This window comes from Mytilus galloprovincialis, chromosome 1 (assembly GCF_965363235.1).
Source record: "Mytilus galloprovincialis chromosome 1, xbMytGall1.hap1.1, whole genome shotgun sequence".
Taxonomy (NCBI): domain Eukaryota; kingdom Metazoa; phylum Mollusca; class Bivalvia; order Mytilida; family Mytilidae; genus Mytilus; species Mytilus galloprovincialis.
In genome coordinates, this window is record NC_134838.1 from 71030707 (window position 1) to 71047816 (window position 17110).

General features: G+C 31.6%; 1 protein-coding gene and 1 long non-coding RNA gene across 2 annotated transcripts in view; both read left to right on the forward strand.

The window, feature by feature from the left end:
* The window catches only part of LOC143082916 (reelin-like), a 97207-nt gene that overhangs the window by 75376 nt on the left and 4721 nt on the right, over positions 1–17110 (forward strand). The window contains exons 40-55 of the mRNA XM_076258929.1: positions 51–325; positions 1511–1661; positions 1902–2160; positions 2980–3121; positions 3495–3602; positions 4511–4679; positions 5002–5142; positions 5802–5982; positions 6374–6567; positions 7178–7720; positions 12024–12219; positions 12581–12756; positions 13030–13136; positions 14525–14704; positions 14926–15134; positions 15870–16111. Of these exons, the coding sequence (XP_076115044.1) occupies positions 51–325; positions 1511–1661; positions 1902–2160; positions 2980–3121; positions 3495–3602; positions 4511–4679; positions 5002–5142; positions 5802–5982; positions 6374–6567; positions 7178–7720; positions 12024–12219; positions 12581–12756; positions 13030–13136; positions 14525–14704; positions 14926–15134; positions 15870–16111 (3273 nt within the window). The remainder of the gene's footprint in view (positions 1–50; positions 326–1510; positions 1662–1901; positions 2161–2979; positions 3122–3494; positions 3603–4510; positions 4680–5001; positions 5143–5801; positions 5983–6373; positions 6568–7177; positions 7721–12023; positions 12220–12580; positions 12757–13029; positions 13137–14524; positions 14705–14925; positions 15135–15869; positions 16112–17110) is intronic.
* LOC143082936 (uncharacterized) lies at positions 16201–16959 on the forward strand. The gene is made up of 2 exons (XR_012980511.1): positions 16201–16549; positions 16618–16959. It is a non-coding gene; the product is annotated as an uncharacterized LOC143082936 (long non-coding RNA).

Below are 17110 nucleotides of genomic sequence, written 5' to 3' on the forward strand. Positions count from 1 at the left end.
CTACACTATGAATATAATCTATTTGAAATATACCTCATTTGATATTTCAGAGCATTGAGATTTCGATGGTATCAAGGCTTTGTACCAGATAATGATTTTGCACCAGAATGGGCCATTGATAACATTTTCATTGGTATGGCATGTAGAGAACATTGTCTAGGTCATGGAGCATGCTCAGATACAATGATGTGTACCTGTGATGAAGACCATGGAGGTGACATGTGTTCACCTTGGACCCGTAACTCTCTCTACTTAAAGGATAACTTCACACCAGTGGATGTAGCTATACCGCTGAGAGAATTTAATGAAGATGATTCACATCATGGTAAGGTATAAAAAGAATAAGCAGGAGTTACGAAAAAATATAAGAAAACTGTTGCAATTTGTGGCGATCACAAACAAAAAACTTGGTTAGGAAGAGAAACCTCAAAAGAGGGGAATATATTCTTTTTGCAGTTTTGATATTACTGTTTGAACAAAACTTCACAATCTACATTGGAAAAATTCGATCAATAATTAATTGATTAGTGAGGAGTAGGTCCAGTAAGAGCCCATTTTGGCCTCAAAATATCGCAGTTTTACAAAGTTGATAAAATGTAAACTTTCAGTTATTTGTTGAACAGTAGAGTGCTTCTGATACATAAATATGGGCTATTTTTGACTATACAATGAACATATATCGGGTACTGGCACCTTAAAGTCATGCTAAATTACTGATTTCTTCAAAATTCTAGCATTTTAGTTAAATTTTAGACGGTTTTCGTGTAAAACGAAAGTGGCCGCATTCGTGTTCATCCTTAATATTGAAATGGAAGTTGTATTTTATGATAATACATAACATATATAAAGGTTGAGGATGAACACGGATGCGGCCACAAAAACCATCCAAAAAGTGACATTTTTCGGCATATTTGGTTGATTTTTCATATTTGAGCTTGAATCGGATCGTTTTTAATGACTAAATCAGTTCAAATCTTTTACATAAACTAATTGATTCAAATGAAATAAACACTTAAGTGTTTAGAAAGTGGTCAACATTTTTTGTCAGATGAATATGAAATGTGAGGCCAAAATCGGTCCTTACTGGACCTACTCCTTTGAATTTCAGGTAGATTTTGAACTCTTTTAAGTGTAAACTTTTTTAAAAGAAAAACAACTATACTAAAAAAGAAATAATAATGAAAAAGGGAGACTACCTCCAAACTGGGAGATATGACCTACATGTCAGAAGACTGGTCATTATAGAGATATTGAAATATTTAGAAAATTTTTATAGAGAGGATGATTTTGAGGAATTACCAAATGTGACTTCTGTATATCTGCAATGCCAATTTACATGACATTACAGGAAAATAAATCAGCAGTGGTGTCATTGGAAAAAAGGACAAGTGAACCATTAATCTAGTTATTTTTTTCATGTTCATGTTATTTGGTTAAAATTTTGAACTACAAGGCCTCCATACATTTGGTCAGTTTTATTTAACTGTAAAACTTGAAGCATATCATTTAGGCCACAGATTTAACAAGAAGAAATGGTGGATTTGGAGTGGGGCCAGGCTATCTTATCATTGTGATACACTTGTATCAGGACCAAGTCTGACTTTCAGAAACAGTGGAGAAAGGGTCTTGACTACCAGAGATTTGGACCTCAGCACAGCTAGGTAAGGAGTTTCTAGGTCACTAGATCATTATAAAGTAAATTCAAATATATTGGAATGATATCCAATAAATACTAGATTAGAACCATATTAGTACAAGGTACCCTAAAACTGTTTGAAAAACAGACTTGACTGCATAATTTTTCTGTACTCTAACTTATTTTCTATTATTTTGATCGTAGTTTGACAAAATTAATATAGAATGCATTAGCAAAATCTGTATGTTTTGTTTATTTCTCACAGTTTGATTCAGTTTTTCATGAGACTTGGTTGTAAGAAGACCCCACCTAATCTGGCAACATTCCCTGTATATCTACAGTACAGTAACAATGGAGGTGTTTCCTGGACATCAATACAGCAGTTTGACTTCAATAAGTATAGTAACAGGCCAACATACATAGCCCTACATTTACCAGAGAATGCTAGGACCAATAACACAAGAATAAGGTGGATACAACACTCTGTAAATGGAACATTCTTAGAGGACTGGGCTATTGATCATGTAAGGATTTGCTATATTAAGAGATTATTTTATGAAGCATCAATCTTGACTTTTAATGAATGTTTTTCAGCTGAAAAATTACCAACAGTCTTATGTTTGTGCTTTACTTATTATTAATGATGTAATACATTGATCAAACAGTTCTAGAAACATTCATTTTCTAATAGTTGATATTGACTTTATATAGTGACATAACTTATAATATGAGAAATAAGCATACATTATTTAGGTCAAGCTTCTTCAAATTTTAGTGCTCTTTCCATTTAAAGATGAGGATATCTGCTATGATCTTTTTTTCCTGTAAACACTTTAAATGAATATTAAACTTGTATGACTGTTTTTTTTCAGATTCTGTGTGCATGGTAGAATTTCCCATTTGTGATCACATTAGTGCATGTAAGATTTATAAGACAAATTGTGCTTTTTCATGTATGGCACTTCATATTGAATAGTTTCTTGATGACAAAGGAAATTTATTATAAAAGACCTTAAAACTTGTTCACAATTACTTCATTTAAATTTTCATTGTTATGCCCCTTTATTTGTATTTAAAAAATTGTAAAATTGATTGTTTCTGCATGATAGCATCACTTTTATTGTGCTAGGATCTTTGATTTGTAGCATTAATATCTAAAACTAAACAACAGTCAATTTTCACTGCTATTGCATGTATTCTAGAGTTATCCCCCTGATATATTGCTAAATATTTTCTATCTGTGTGCTGTTAGGGCTACTCTGTTTGTTCTACCAACTTTATACTTTAAAAAAAATAAAATTTTCACTCATTTTGTTACATGCATAACTTTTACATTGGTTCAGATATTTATTGGTGGAGATATGCATGGTGTTGAGCCTTTACAAGATGATCCTATGTTACCAAGGGAAACCAGTTGGCTTCTGTTCCCTGGAGGAAATTTGGAAAATGTCTGTCAATCTGAAAGCAAAGTCATACTATTCAATGGTAAACAAATACAATGGCATTTAAAGAATAGTTAAAAAATCTTAAATATGGTATGACAGATAATAGAAATCCATATAAAGTAAAGGTTTTTGGTAACAAATAAAACAATAGAGATGATTTCTTAGTTATTTTATTATTATTATTATATGCTTTTGAAGACAAATTCTACGTAACCTAGTAATTCTGTAATTTATTCATAGCACAAAATTTTGATTTTATAGAAGTTATTATTTCATTCATGTCTAAACAGTTTCAATACTTCCTTTTTTCTGAGATATGGGTTGTCTCGGGAAGATATTAAAACTTGAAATATAATTTTACTGATCAATCTGCTTCAAACCAATTTGTCAGGTTTCTTATTTTCTACTTTCAGGAAACAACACAGTAAGATATGCCATGTCTGGAGATGTTATTGTAGAAGATGGAAGTTTTATGCAGTTTAATGTAACAATGGGGTGTGGACCTTCCAAAGATTGCTATCGTAAGTGTCAACTGTATTTATGACATTTGTATTATTGTACCCTTCTATGTGAAATATTTGAAATTCCCAACTTAATAATGTCTTGGTATATATCTTTACATATTTATCACTCAAAAGGGACAATAGTTGTCTGAAATTTTTTCATGATTACTGTAGAAATGAGCAGGTGCTTGTGGTCTGCAGTTCCAATGATGGAATGATGAGTTACAAAGCAAACTCCATTTCAAATAAAAGATCTACTGTTAATTATACAGTTATGACTCTTTAACAAAAAATATCATGTCATCTAACGTTTTTGTCATACATGCAGATCAAAATATCAAGATATTGCTGTTTTTAATATCAAGATGAATAATGTAGATATTTCATAAACCCTTATGACTCAAGTTAAGCAAACAGACAACAGACTAAGCATCACTATACAGCCAACAAATTAATCAAGGCTTTTTGGTCTTAAAATTGTACTCTGTACAAAGTTTGTGCTTAAAACACCCCCCATAAAAACCAGGATTGCTTGAAGTTTAAGTTCAATAATCATACACCAAATTTACATGACCACACGACCAGGCTTATAATTTTAATAGAACTCCAGGCCTTGGAGGCATAAAACTTTGCTCAGTGCTCGGAGCACAAAAATCATGCTCGAAACATGAAATCCAGCAATTTGATTGGTTGATTTTCGAGTCTGAATACAAAAATCATGCTCGAAATGTTTATGACCATGAGGCCTGAAGAGCATTACTCATCACTGATTTACTCATCACTGGTTTACTCATCACTTTAGCTTTAAAATTTAAACAGTGGGAAGGCCAAATCAATTACTAAATTGAAGAGCATTCTGTTACACTGGTCAATGATAGAGACCTAACAAGAATTGTTTTAAATGATTGTTATTATTTTGTTTATAGATGTAGAGATCCAGTATTCCCATGATATGGGTATCAGCTGGAAGAACCTACAACCAGCCTGTGGTCAAAATGATGTGGACTGTAAGAGATTTGCTCCTGGAAGTTCACTAGTGTCTGATGTTAATATTGACTGGAACAGAGTCACTGTCCCATTACCGTATTATTCAAAGTAAGACTGTCAACTAAATTATGTATTATCACAAACTCGGGTTGTTGTGAATTACATTGAAAAGAGCTTTTATTGTCAAACTGAAGTGTTCGTGGGTATTAGGGCAAGTTTTTTTTATAAGTTTGCAGATATTCTCATTATTAGATAGAAATTTTGCATAACATTCTAAGTTAGATTTTGAAGCATAAAGGTCAACCAAAAGAAGTACACTGTTCCCTAATTACATGTACTCCATGTTCTCTAGGCAGTGGAATTTAATACAAGAATGCTTATTCCATTGATTTGATTATTATATGATAACAACTTATGTGATATTTGACAGATCTAAACAAACCAGGTTTAGGTGGATACAGATAAACCATTACAAATCTGATCAAGTATGGGCCTTGTCACACATTTATGTTGGAAGAGACTGTTACTTGATGTGCAGTGGACATGGACACTGTTCTGATACTGGTTGTCTGTAAGTATTTTATATTAGAAAAAAATCTAAGCTTGTATTATGTGTTTCTAGTTCAATATTGATCTTCATATCTCTCCTATTTTCATCTTCTATTTAATGTTATATTTTATGCATCTTATGTTAGTTACCATAAGTTGGATTAGAATAAACTGACATTGTCGGAATGGTCAATTTAGAACATGTTTTGTTCACATTTTATAGCTTGTTTCCATCTTAATACTATTATTTTTTTTCTTAATTGGAACTATGATCAAATATGGCCATGTCATGATAATGGACATAATGATGTTTGACTGTTATCATGCAAAACAATAGTGAAGAAAAGTCAGAAATAAAATAAGAAAATGGGCAAACACTCAGAATGTTTTGGTCTTTTTTAAATTGAAGAATATTTTACGATTATGTGATATTTTAAAGATTTGTAGAGTTCTATCTCAATTACTATCATGTGTCAAGGAATAGGATATCTGGTTGCCCAGTTATTTAGTTGGTAAAATTTCTAACAACTGTTCAAGCTCAACCGGCTAAACAATTATCAGGTGAATTCAGTGTTGTCTGTCAAAACACTTGGTCACCTTATTTGTGTGATATTGGGGCAGGTAACAGCTGTGTCAATTTTACCATGACTCCATCACATTAATTGTTAATGTTTATTACAGGTGTGACAAGGATTGGTCAGGTTTCAGTTGTGAAGAACCTACCATAACACTACCACATTATTTATACGATACCTTCTCTACATCTATTGTCAACTCTCAGCTGTGGAAAAAGGTTATAGGTGCTCGGGTTGAACAACCATGTCAAGTTCTAGCAGCAGGAAATGCTTTACATTTTGTTGAGGTAGGAGTAGTGATATGTTAGTTATTATCATTTAACAACTGAAAAAGTCCACAGTAATTAATGATAGTCTGGTTCATAAATGTATCTGTTTTTGCCATCCATATCGAACCATTGTCAAAAAGAGGAGCATAAATACTTGCATGTTATGTGAATATCTTTAGGACAAATGATGAAGAATAATGTTATATTATACCCCCTCTCACACCTTTCCTTCTTTTGGAGTCAAGTTATACTTAATAAGGTGGTTGTTGGTCACTTTTTTTGTCCATCCATCCACGAATGCTCTTGAAACACTTGACATAAATTTGTGAATCTTTCACAGAATCTTATGCTATTTAGCTAATTACAATATAAAAGTGTAAATTTAAAACGTATTGACATTTTTTTCCAGGACTGTAGCAGATTATTGATAACAACAGATCTTGACTTAAGACAGGCAAAATTCATTCAGTTTTCCTTTATGTTTGGATGTAATTCTATGCCCAGTAACCGTAACCAAGGTGTGTTAGTAGATTATTCCGTAGATGGAGGAATCAAATGGATGCCTATTATGGAACTGTACTATGCTTTATATAGGTCTCCCAAGTAAGTTCATTAACATGTACTGTGTTTGAAAATTCATAAACTTTAAATACACAGAATCAATTATTGAGAGAGAGAAAGTATTCAGAACATTTTTGTTATAAGTTCTAGACTTGATACTTTGAGGTGTACTTGAGGGGAAAATATGGTATATGAAGTGCTTTGTGGATGAAGTCGATATGATTGAGTGAACAGGAAAAAGGTTGAATTAAAAAGAATTAAGATGATGAATATAAAATAGAGGATAAAAAAAAATGAATTAGATTATATATAGACATGTACAAAACATATGCAAGACCCATTGGTGGCCTTCGACTGTTGTCTATTCTTTGACACATTCCCTATTTCTATCTCTATTTTATGTACCGTCTATTGTTTTTTTAAATCTACAAAAGGGATCTTTAACCTGTATCTAGGGTGTCACTCACCATAAAACAAAAAAAGAGCCAACAGAATAAAAGTATGGTGTATATAGGAAACCTGTTTAATTTTTATTTTAAATCAATTTCAAATCAAAGGCTCAATATCTGGCCAGTGGGTCCAATTACTTCACCTTCTTTACTTTTTATAGACAGTTTGCATATATATGTAATATCTTTGTTTTCCCTTTTAGGTTTGTAACAGTAAATCTGCCTCAAAATGCAAGGAAAAATGGTGTACGCATCAGATGGCTTCAGAATGAAAGTAGCAATAAGCAAGGAGCTGATTGGTTATTGGATAACGTTAGAATAGGTGGTAGTTTGACCAATCCAAATACACTTGTCAGCCATTTTGATTCTATAAATGATGAAGAATGGTTGAGATCAGATAATGTACAATCTGATAGTTACTGTGGAACCTCTGATGTTGCCATGGGGGCACCATTAGAAAATGAGGATTCTGTTTTAATATCTCGTGATGTAGATGTCCTCGATGATCACATGTTACAGTATGAAATAAATGTTGGTTGTGGTCAGCCTTGGAATCGATCAGTTTTACCAGTACATCTACAGTACTCTACTGATGATGGTCTATCCTGGCGCTATCTGACTCCACAATGCCTGCCTAGTGACCCCCAGTGTAATGGAGGACCACAGATGGCTAGTTTATATCACAATGAACCAATGGGAATGTGGAGAAGGTTTACATATAAGTTAAATGGGCTTCCTGTATCCAGGTATTAATGATCTGTTCTATATATTTGTTCAGGCATTTTTTATCAAGTAAAGTTTTTTTAAATGTAATAGACAAATACTGTTAATTCAGAGTTAAACACATGCATTTATTAATGCAAATTTTTTATCTCTTGTGAAAATGTGAAATTTATTCAATAATGTGATTGCAAAAATTTTATTAGAGAAAATCCTTACTCAAATTATGAATGCAAGTGTTTTTTTTTTATTGCTAACTGGTTAACATCACTTGATAATACTTTGTGACAACTGTATTATTTTCCTACATGTAAATGAACAGAATGAATGAAGAAATAATTCATGGCAGTTATAGGGAAAAACTTTCATGAGAGGTTTAATTTCACTTATTTTCAAGATAAAATCACTTATAATATCCACATCCCTTAAAGGGAAACTTCGCAAAAAAATCAAAAATTGATATTATGTTTATTCTGTATAAAAATGCTCAAATTCATAGATATTAAAGTTTTATTCTGCTAGATAAGAGATCACCATCGATTTCAAATTTAGAGTATCAATTCTCTGCGGTCGGCCATTTTGTCACCTTCCCCGATTTGCAGTCAAGATATGTCTAAGGACCAAAACTACAGTAACCCGATGTAGTCGTAATTGCGTGTCGATATCTCATCAATCGTACGGTTGTTTTATCCGACTAGTTAACTAACTTGATACGGAAAATTTTATTCTTTTTTTTTAAATAACCAGGATCTGTTATTTTTAGACTGATAATATATAGGAATTAGTGAAAAAGTCAAAATTTCAAATCATACATAAGTCTTCCGTGAAACTTGAATTGTTTTCGGAAATCTAATAAGTTCATAATTCTTTTATGTAATAAACTTTATTCAAATAAATTAGAATCTTCGCTCCACTGATCACCCGCATGGCTAAAGGTATTACTCCCAAAGGTATTGGAGGGGGTGTGAGGTGACACGTCCAGGTATTCAAGCGATTTCCTGTCGAGTTTGCAAATTCATGCATCGTTTCACTTCTTAGTGTATTGATAAGTGTACACGGCCGATAACTTATAACTTTCCATTTTGAACTATTAGGTGTATAATATACATCTCTATCTTGCGTGTCTGAAAGTGATATTACTAAACTCATACGCTTGTTTATGAATAACATTTCTGGTGAAAAGAAATTTATTTATAAAATATAAATAATACGAAAAAAAAAAACAGATTTGATGAAATAAAAATCTATATACGTATTTTTTCCAAGTGTAAATTTGGTAAAATGTAATATATACTCGTTGTCAATGGTGAAGGCCAGAAATATTGATTTAAAAAAATGTACGCACTTGTCGACCATTCGTATATACGCCTGGATTATAAGTTACGGAACTATAGCGCAAATTAAAATATATACATGTATACATAGAACATAAGAAAGAAACATACATTTTGCGTAAATTGGGGTAAAAGTTTTGTAAAATGACAAGTTCACGTATGCCAACAGTATGTAATCATCAAATGTCGATAGACTATTGTATACCAAAAGAAGAAGAAGAAGAGATTTAAATACTGGTCGATATATAACTTTATTTGGCTCATCGAAGTTATGAACATTTATATATCAATTAGGTTGTTCTCGAAAAAAGGAAGAAATTCGCCATCATCACAATTGTTCCGACATGCATGTAATATATATACGCAACTGGAAGTACATTAATACAGAGGGATGTGAATATTTTCCAGGAAAACTATAAAGTATCAAAGTTTCAAATCAATTTCGGGATTTATTTTCTCTCTTTATATTCAATGACAGCAATTTGGAGAATAAACTGCTTGTCCACTTTACTGGTATTCTTGCCAGTTGAAACAGACTTATAATTACATTAAAAAATAGGGAAAGATGACATTTAATTCGTTCATTTTTTTTTAATACATCGTTGGTCAAATAGCTAAAGTCTTATATATAGTTATGGTGTGAGACGAAGAGTATTTTAAGAAGGACATTCCCGATTATGTATAAATTTTGTTGATGTTTTTCACACTTGAAAAGCATATCTGTTCGTAATTTGTTGATTCCATTCCAATTAGATCCTTTAATTTCCTGTCAATTTTTTAAAACATCTTTTTTCAAATATCTGAAGTATTCATGTGTTGTGAGATTTAAAATATTTTGATGAGCACATTAATTCCTAAAAAGGTAATTAAAGATCACTTTGGATTGACTAAAATATATAATTGCAATTGTTAATGATCTGTTTGAAATATTTAAGGCTGCCGATCCTAATTTGAAATAGTACAATTTTTAGTTCATAAACTCGTGTTTAGAAGGCTATTTTTATTTATAAATACTTCAATTAAAATTAAAAACCAATTGTTCAGAGAACAATTGAAGGTCTTTCCACCAATAAGGATCTATTTTGTTATGAAAATATTAAAATTCAGTTGAAAATGTTAGTTCCTATGGCTTAATGATGTATAAATATGAATTTTGAGCAAATGTCAAAATCTAGAACGTCAAATTTACTGATGACCTTGACCTATATTTCAAGGTCATAAACCAGGGACCCCAAATAAAAAGACCCTAGGTCTGTAATATGTATAGTTAATGAGTTATATCACTTTACGTTTAATTCTTAATATAGGAGGGGCAAAAACTCCCATTTTATGTCTACACACCCTTTTAACCAAAATATATAAGTTACGACATGTCGCAACTAACAATTTAGTAAAAATAATTTGTCGGTATCTTATAAGGTTAATGAAAATTAGTGAAAATAGGCCAAAATCAAAATTTAGAATATGACCTTTACCTAATTTTCATTTTTTTGGACCAATGATCTCAAAACAAAAGACCCTAGGTCTCTATCACTTATGGTTTTCCAGTTTAAAATACATTTCAAAATTTCAAATACAAAAGGGGAACTAACTCTCATATGGAGTCTCTATACGGCTTCGGTCAAAATAAAACAGAACATCCTGAGGATGTAACGAGCAATTTGGTAAAATAAATTTTTTGTAATCTTTTATGGTTGCGAAGGAGTAGTGGCCACAAGAAAAACAGTGTTTGGGGAGATAACTCTTACAACGTAAAGTATTTGGTTATGCAGTGGTCAGTTTTAAAAGTGCATACGCTTTACGATATCATATTCCAAATATCTAAGCGACATCTTTTGAAACATCAATAGTACGCAAGAAAAGAATTAGGCGGAAGAATAAAAAAAATAATAATAATAATAATAATCAGAAGAAATCCAATAGGTCTTTCCACGGAAAGGTGGAAAGACCTAATAATTCAGTATTTTATCGTGACTAAAGTATTCAAAAGTCATAATTCATTAAAAGTGATCTTATGCAAAATATAAAAATATACAACAGCTATCCAGTTATTGTGCGATCTTATAATTCCCGTTAATTAATTTTAATTATTTTTTTTTACATTCATGTGTCTGAAACTTTGTCTGACTCCCGTTTACAATTGATACGAAATGTTCTTCACACCTGAAATGCCAGTGAACCGTGACGCCTAGATTTCACTGAATGCGGATCAAAAGATTAGAATTACATAATGTTAATCTTTTAATTACCTTGAGTTAAACTACGCATTCCACATTCTTTAGGTGTCACAAAACAATACACATTTTATTGTTTCCACCGTACAAGCAAGTGAAAATGATTGCTGGAATGAAGCAAAAAGGTCAGAATACAAACATGTATTTTTAATACACTATCGATCATGTCAGTTTCATATGTTTGTTTAAAGTATTTTTAGAAAAAAAAATCATAAAAATGTTCTATTGTATGATTTACTTTTATTATTAAAATTCGTTTTAAAAAATCCACACGATCTAATTTTAAAAGTTGCATGGCTATCACTTATTTTTCGTTGGTTAATAGCTACACCAAAAGTCGTCGATGCGCTTTAAATCGCCTTATTAGATGGTTAACGAACAAGACTTAAATGAGATATTTTCACTCTTGGCATGCATCAAAGACTTAAACTACGTCACATAAGTCAGGAAGTTTCAAAAAATAAAATTAATAATTCCCAATTTTCTTCTTTATTAGATTTCATATCAAAATAAAACTTGGTGAATATGTTTTTTATGGTATTATGAACATAATAAGATGAAAAGTGAAAAATCGCGAATTATCCCTTTAACTCTGCTATATAAGGAACAGGAACAATACAAACATGAAAAACTAAACCAAAAGATCATATTCTGCTTTAGAAATTGTAAAATTCATAAATCTGTAAAAGAAACCTTTGTACTGAAAGTACACATGCTGCTTATGGTTATTATGCAAAACTAAAACTGTATTATTATTTCAGAGGTACAAGATTTCGGTGGACCCAGAAAGCTGATAGAGGATCAGACAATACCCATTCATGGGGTCTCAGAAATGTTTTTATTGGTCCTGCCTGCCCAGGACATTGTAATGGGCGTGGTCTCTGTGTAATTGACAGATGTGACTGTGATCAAGGTTACACAGGCAGTGACTGTAGTATACTTACTGACAATAATCCTGTAAGACTTTTGCTAAATCAATTATAGAATATAAGTCAAATCATTAACACATCATGTACTTGTGGTATGAATTATTAAATAGCATGACATTTAACTGAAGAAAATCAGATTTTAGCCACCAAATAACTTAAATTTATAGAAAGAGCAATTCAAATGCAACAAGTATACAAGCAATCTCAATAACTGCAACATGTTAATTACCATCCTTGGTTTTTAAAATAAATCCTTTGTAACATGGCAATAGGAAACTTGACGATATAAACAATACCAGAAAGAAACCGATGAAATCATAATCTTTTTATTGACAGAATGTGGTTTTTATCTAGGTGTACATATACATGTATCAGTTATTCATTTTCAGACTGAATTGAAAGACAACTTTGAAAATCCTAATGTTAACAAATCCAAATGGTCACTAGTTGAAGGAGGAAATATTCAGAAAGGTTGTCATGACATGGTGGAGGACACTGCAATGGTGATGGGTGGTCCTGGTAATAGACAACTGGTGACTGTTAACCTTGACCTTCAAAGTGCAAAGTAAGAAAAAAGATATGTTATAACTTTGGTTCTGATGAAAAGCATTTATATTTAACAAAATACAAATCCAAGTATAAGCGATACATAAGCCTCTAGTCCACCTTTGTTTCAGCTGGATTACTTAAATTGAATAAATACATTTCTCCTTTAAAATAAAAAATGACAACAATTTCATAAGCAGTATAAATCTTTTCATACTGTTCAGGTTATAAAAGATAATTTTCACTGAAATTCATTTTAAGAATTATGATCAATAAAGTTTGCACTTTACAGATTTATTAAGTATGTAGCAGTAATTGGAGGTCAAAGTTCACAGGAAGGATGCTTTGTACCAAACTCGCCAGAGCACAGTGTGGTTTTACAGTATTCTACAAATGGAGGTTAGTCTAAACTAAGCTATCATATCTTACTATGTAAAGAGATGAAATTTGCCAATCTTTTAGAATATCCACTGTTATAAGATCACTTGGTCCTTTCACTCAAATTTTATAAAACCAATTCTCATGGAATTACCATAGACGGATGAATGCTCCTTTTTAATTTCCAATTTTGTCAATTTGGAGTTTAAATTTATTCATGTAGGATTGTGCATTGTCACAAATGTTGTACAGTCTGTCAACTGTGCTGTGATATTTTTCATTGAAATTTTATCACAAAACTGAATTGATAAAGTAGAGTGGGGTGCTCATTTTCGCCATATCTTTCCATGTTTTCTTCGGTTTATGTTCAGGTCTTTATGTTTTTGAAGTATACTGATATTTCTATATAAAGATAACTTCACATGCAAAATATTCTTAGCTTTAAAACGTGTTTGTTTTAAGAAAAAATCATCTGAAAAGTTGGGTTAAAGGGTGTTTGAAATTTCCTAATGTTTTGTCAACGGGGGACACATATTCGCCGTTTTTACACATCTAATTTAAACCAAATAACTGCAGCTTTAAACAATATTTATCAAATAAATTTCATTATAGATGAATAGCAGACATTTGAAAGGTGTAAAAAAAAAACTGAAGTTTAGGGCAACCAGTCAAAGAATTACTAAGAAATACTTTTTTTATATCTTTTTTTTTTTTTATTCAGGAAATTGGCCGAAAATCGTTGTCCGTTTTTCGGTCCTTTGCAATAAGTGCGGAGAATTTAGTCTCATTTTCAAAAATAATCATATTTGTTATAAAAATATAATTTACCGGCATATTTCTTCCATTTCAACCATCCTTTGAAGTTTTTACACCTCAAAGTCATAAAAAGGCGAAATTGTGTCCACGGTGAATATGAGCGCCCCACTCTAGGCTCCCTTTCAACTTTCATTATTTTCAAATATTATATTCAAGATGTTCATAAAAATTAACCAATTTACACATTTCCCACACTAACTCAATTATACATGGAATAATTTCTTCTAAAAAATTGCACTGTTGTTGAGATTGATAAAAATCTCTTAAAATGATAAATATTTTTATGGTTTGACGTTTCAGAAATATGAAATTTTCAATATGCACAAGACAGACATACCATGTTCTCTTGACACAGCTGCTTTTTGGTTGTTGTTTAGATGCTGTCTCATTTATATACACCCATATCCCCTTTTATTCAACAAAGAAATGAGCAAACTTAGATAATAAGTTAACACTTAGTACGTGTCATATAGTCATCAGTTTTCAAGAAATTTTTATAGAAATTAATTTATATGTGTAATTTAAACATTTATCTGAGTGTGGCACTTTCATTTATATTTTTTTATTAATCTGACATTTTTCTACAACTTCAGGTATAGATTGGAAAACCCTGCATGTACTTAGTTATGGTAGTTACTTACACCCTAAGAAAGATTACATCATATTGCCAGTAGATGCCAGGTCTCCCAATACTCTAGTAAGGTGGTGGCAAGGCTTAGCTCAGGATGGATCACAGAAAGGACCACAGTGGCAAATAGACGATGTTTTTATTGGTAACTAACTTTTTTTCTTTTTTTTTTTTTTTTTTTATATCTGCCAGTTTTCTTTTAAAAGAGCTACATTGCTTACTCCTTGTTACAAGTGATTAAAATGTTTTTTTTTAAATTTAATAGGCACTATTTCAAGTGCTTTTGGGAAAAATTGTTATGTTAAAAAAATGTGTATGTATCTACCAGCTTTTACGTAAATAATTTGTAATGTGTAAATTGTACAGGTGGCTCTGAAATAAATCCAAGTTCAATGATGACAGATTTTGATGATATCCAAGGAGATCAATCTTGGGAGTTTAGTCCATACGGACAAATTCAAGAGGACATTTGTACTCATCATGACAAATCTATGTTCTGGGACAGTGGAGCTGGTTCTAGAAGTTTTACCACTGGTGAAATGATTGTACAATATGGATATATGCTACAATTTGAGGTATATTTGTATATTTATTGTCATACTTGCACTGTACTTTGAAGAATCAAGACTTAGGTTTGACGTCATCTGAAGTGTCAACAATGGTTTAAGTTTATGATAAGGTCATACATACAAGACATAGACCTGTGTTTACAGTTTATTTTCTCTTATAAGAATAAACTTGAGGTCAAAGGTTTTTTTAATGAGTTAAAAAAATTGTATTATTTCTTTAAATCTTACATTAATATAATTATATGCATACAAAACCAGCACCACTCCACAAGTACAGGTAAAATTTAATAAGTCTGATCTACAATATAACAGAATTTAATATACCAATCTAATGTGTTACACAGCCTTGTATGGTATAATATCTTAATAATATATTAATCTCAATGATCAAGATCTTATACCAAGTGAGCTACATGTATTGTTATGGAAGATATAGTAAACAAAGAGAAGAAAAAAAACTAGCATAACATTATCTACAAAGTTCAAACATGAAAAAAATAATTAAGAAACCCCTCATAGGAGCAATTTACCATTTTCACATTTTTGAAAATGGAAACAGATACAGTATGTAAAGATTTCAACAGAAATAAATGAATAATGGTCTAAATAATCCCTGAAAGCCAAGTTCCCAGGTCAGAAATTCAGGCCCCTTGGACAATCTTAGTTTATGCTTTTATTTTGGGAAATAGTAAATAGTCCTTATAACTTTTCGTTTGAATTTGTAACAATTGTATATTTCAGATTGTTGTTGGGTGTGACAGACATGTAAATGCCTGTAACCCCTATCCACCAATCCGATTAGAGTATAACAAAAATCCTCACTCAGACCAATGGAACTTGTTACAACCATTATGTCTCCCTGATCATAATACATTGATGGAATGTCAGCCTAGTTATTACCATGCTCCTAGTGTCTATACACCTGAGGGCTATCCTTCCTGGACATTGGTTACTATGGAGCTGAAGGATAAAGTTTTCTCAGGGTGAGTTATCCTGGATCGATATGTAACTGATGCTACAAACTTGTCCAAAATTGATCATAGTTATATTATCTCTAAAAGTTAGCTGTATATGAGCCAGTCCATGCGAAAAGGTACAAAAACGAAAAATTTACGAAATTCTAAAAAGTGTGCATAATTATTGGTAGTAGACTTGTGATTTATAAAACACATTTACTTTCCCTCATATCATCAAGCTGTTAGCTACACGCACCTGCGAGTGTTGAGACCCCCCCCCTAGTTTTATCATGATTTTTAGTGAATTATTTCATATATTTCAATCATTTTCAAAGTACAGTTTAAATGGCTTGATTTGCCAATTGATAACGTTAAACCTGGTAGCAGTGGGGATAAGGCTCTCGCTTACGATGCGGATATCAATGCAATCAAACCGGGCAACGGTTCGAATCCCGTGCAATTAAGGTTGATTTATATAATATTAAATAACTTAACTTAAACCCGGGCAACGGTTCGAATCCCGTGCAATTAAGGTTGATTTATATAATATTAAATAACTTAACTTAACTTAAATTTCAATTTCTAAAACACAAGATGTCATAGTTTTTGCATTTTCCCTCATGTTTTAATGTTGTCTTTCTTTCTTTAAACCTGTAGAACTGACGGAAATTATTGACTTTTGTCTCTGTAGTGTCATAATTTTTTATAGTTTCTGGTCGGTATAGCATTAGTCCGGGGAACAAATGATTTTACACTTGCTCAAATGCCAAAAATTCAGATATTTCTACGTCTTTTTCGGTTTTAGTTGACAAATTCGGGATAGAATTGACAATCTTATGAATGTTTACATTAATGTAATTTTTTTTCGGATAAAATCGTTTTTCAAAAATACTATAACAAACTTTGATAACGTGTCCTGTAAAGTTTACCAAAAGGTCTTTTTGTACCTTTTCGCATGGACTGGCTCATATAGTTTGAATGTTCTCACCAAACGGTTTCCAGTTGTTAACATTGAAATGTTGAAGC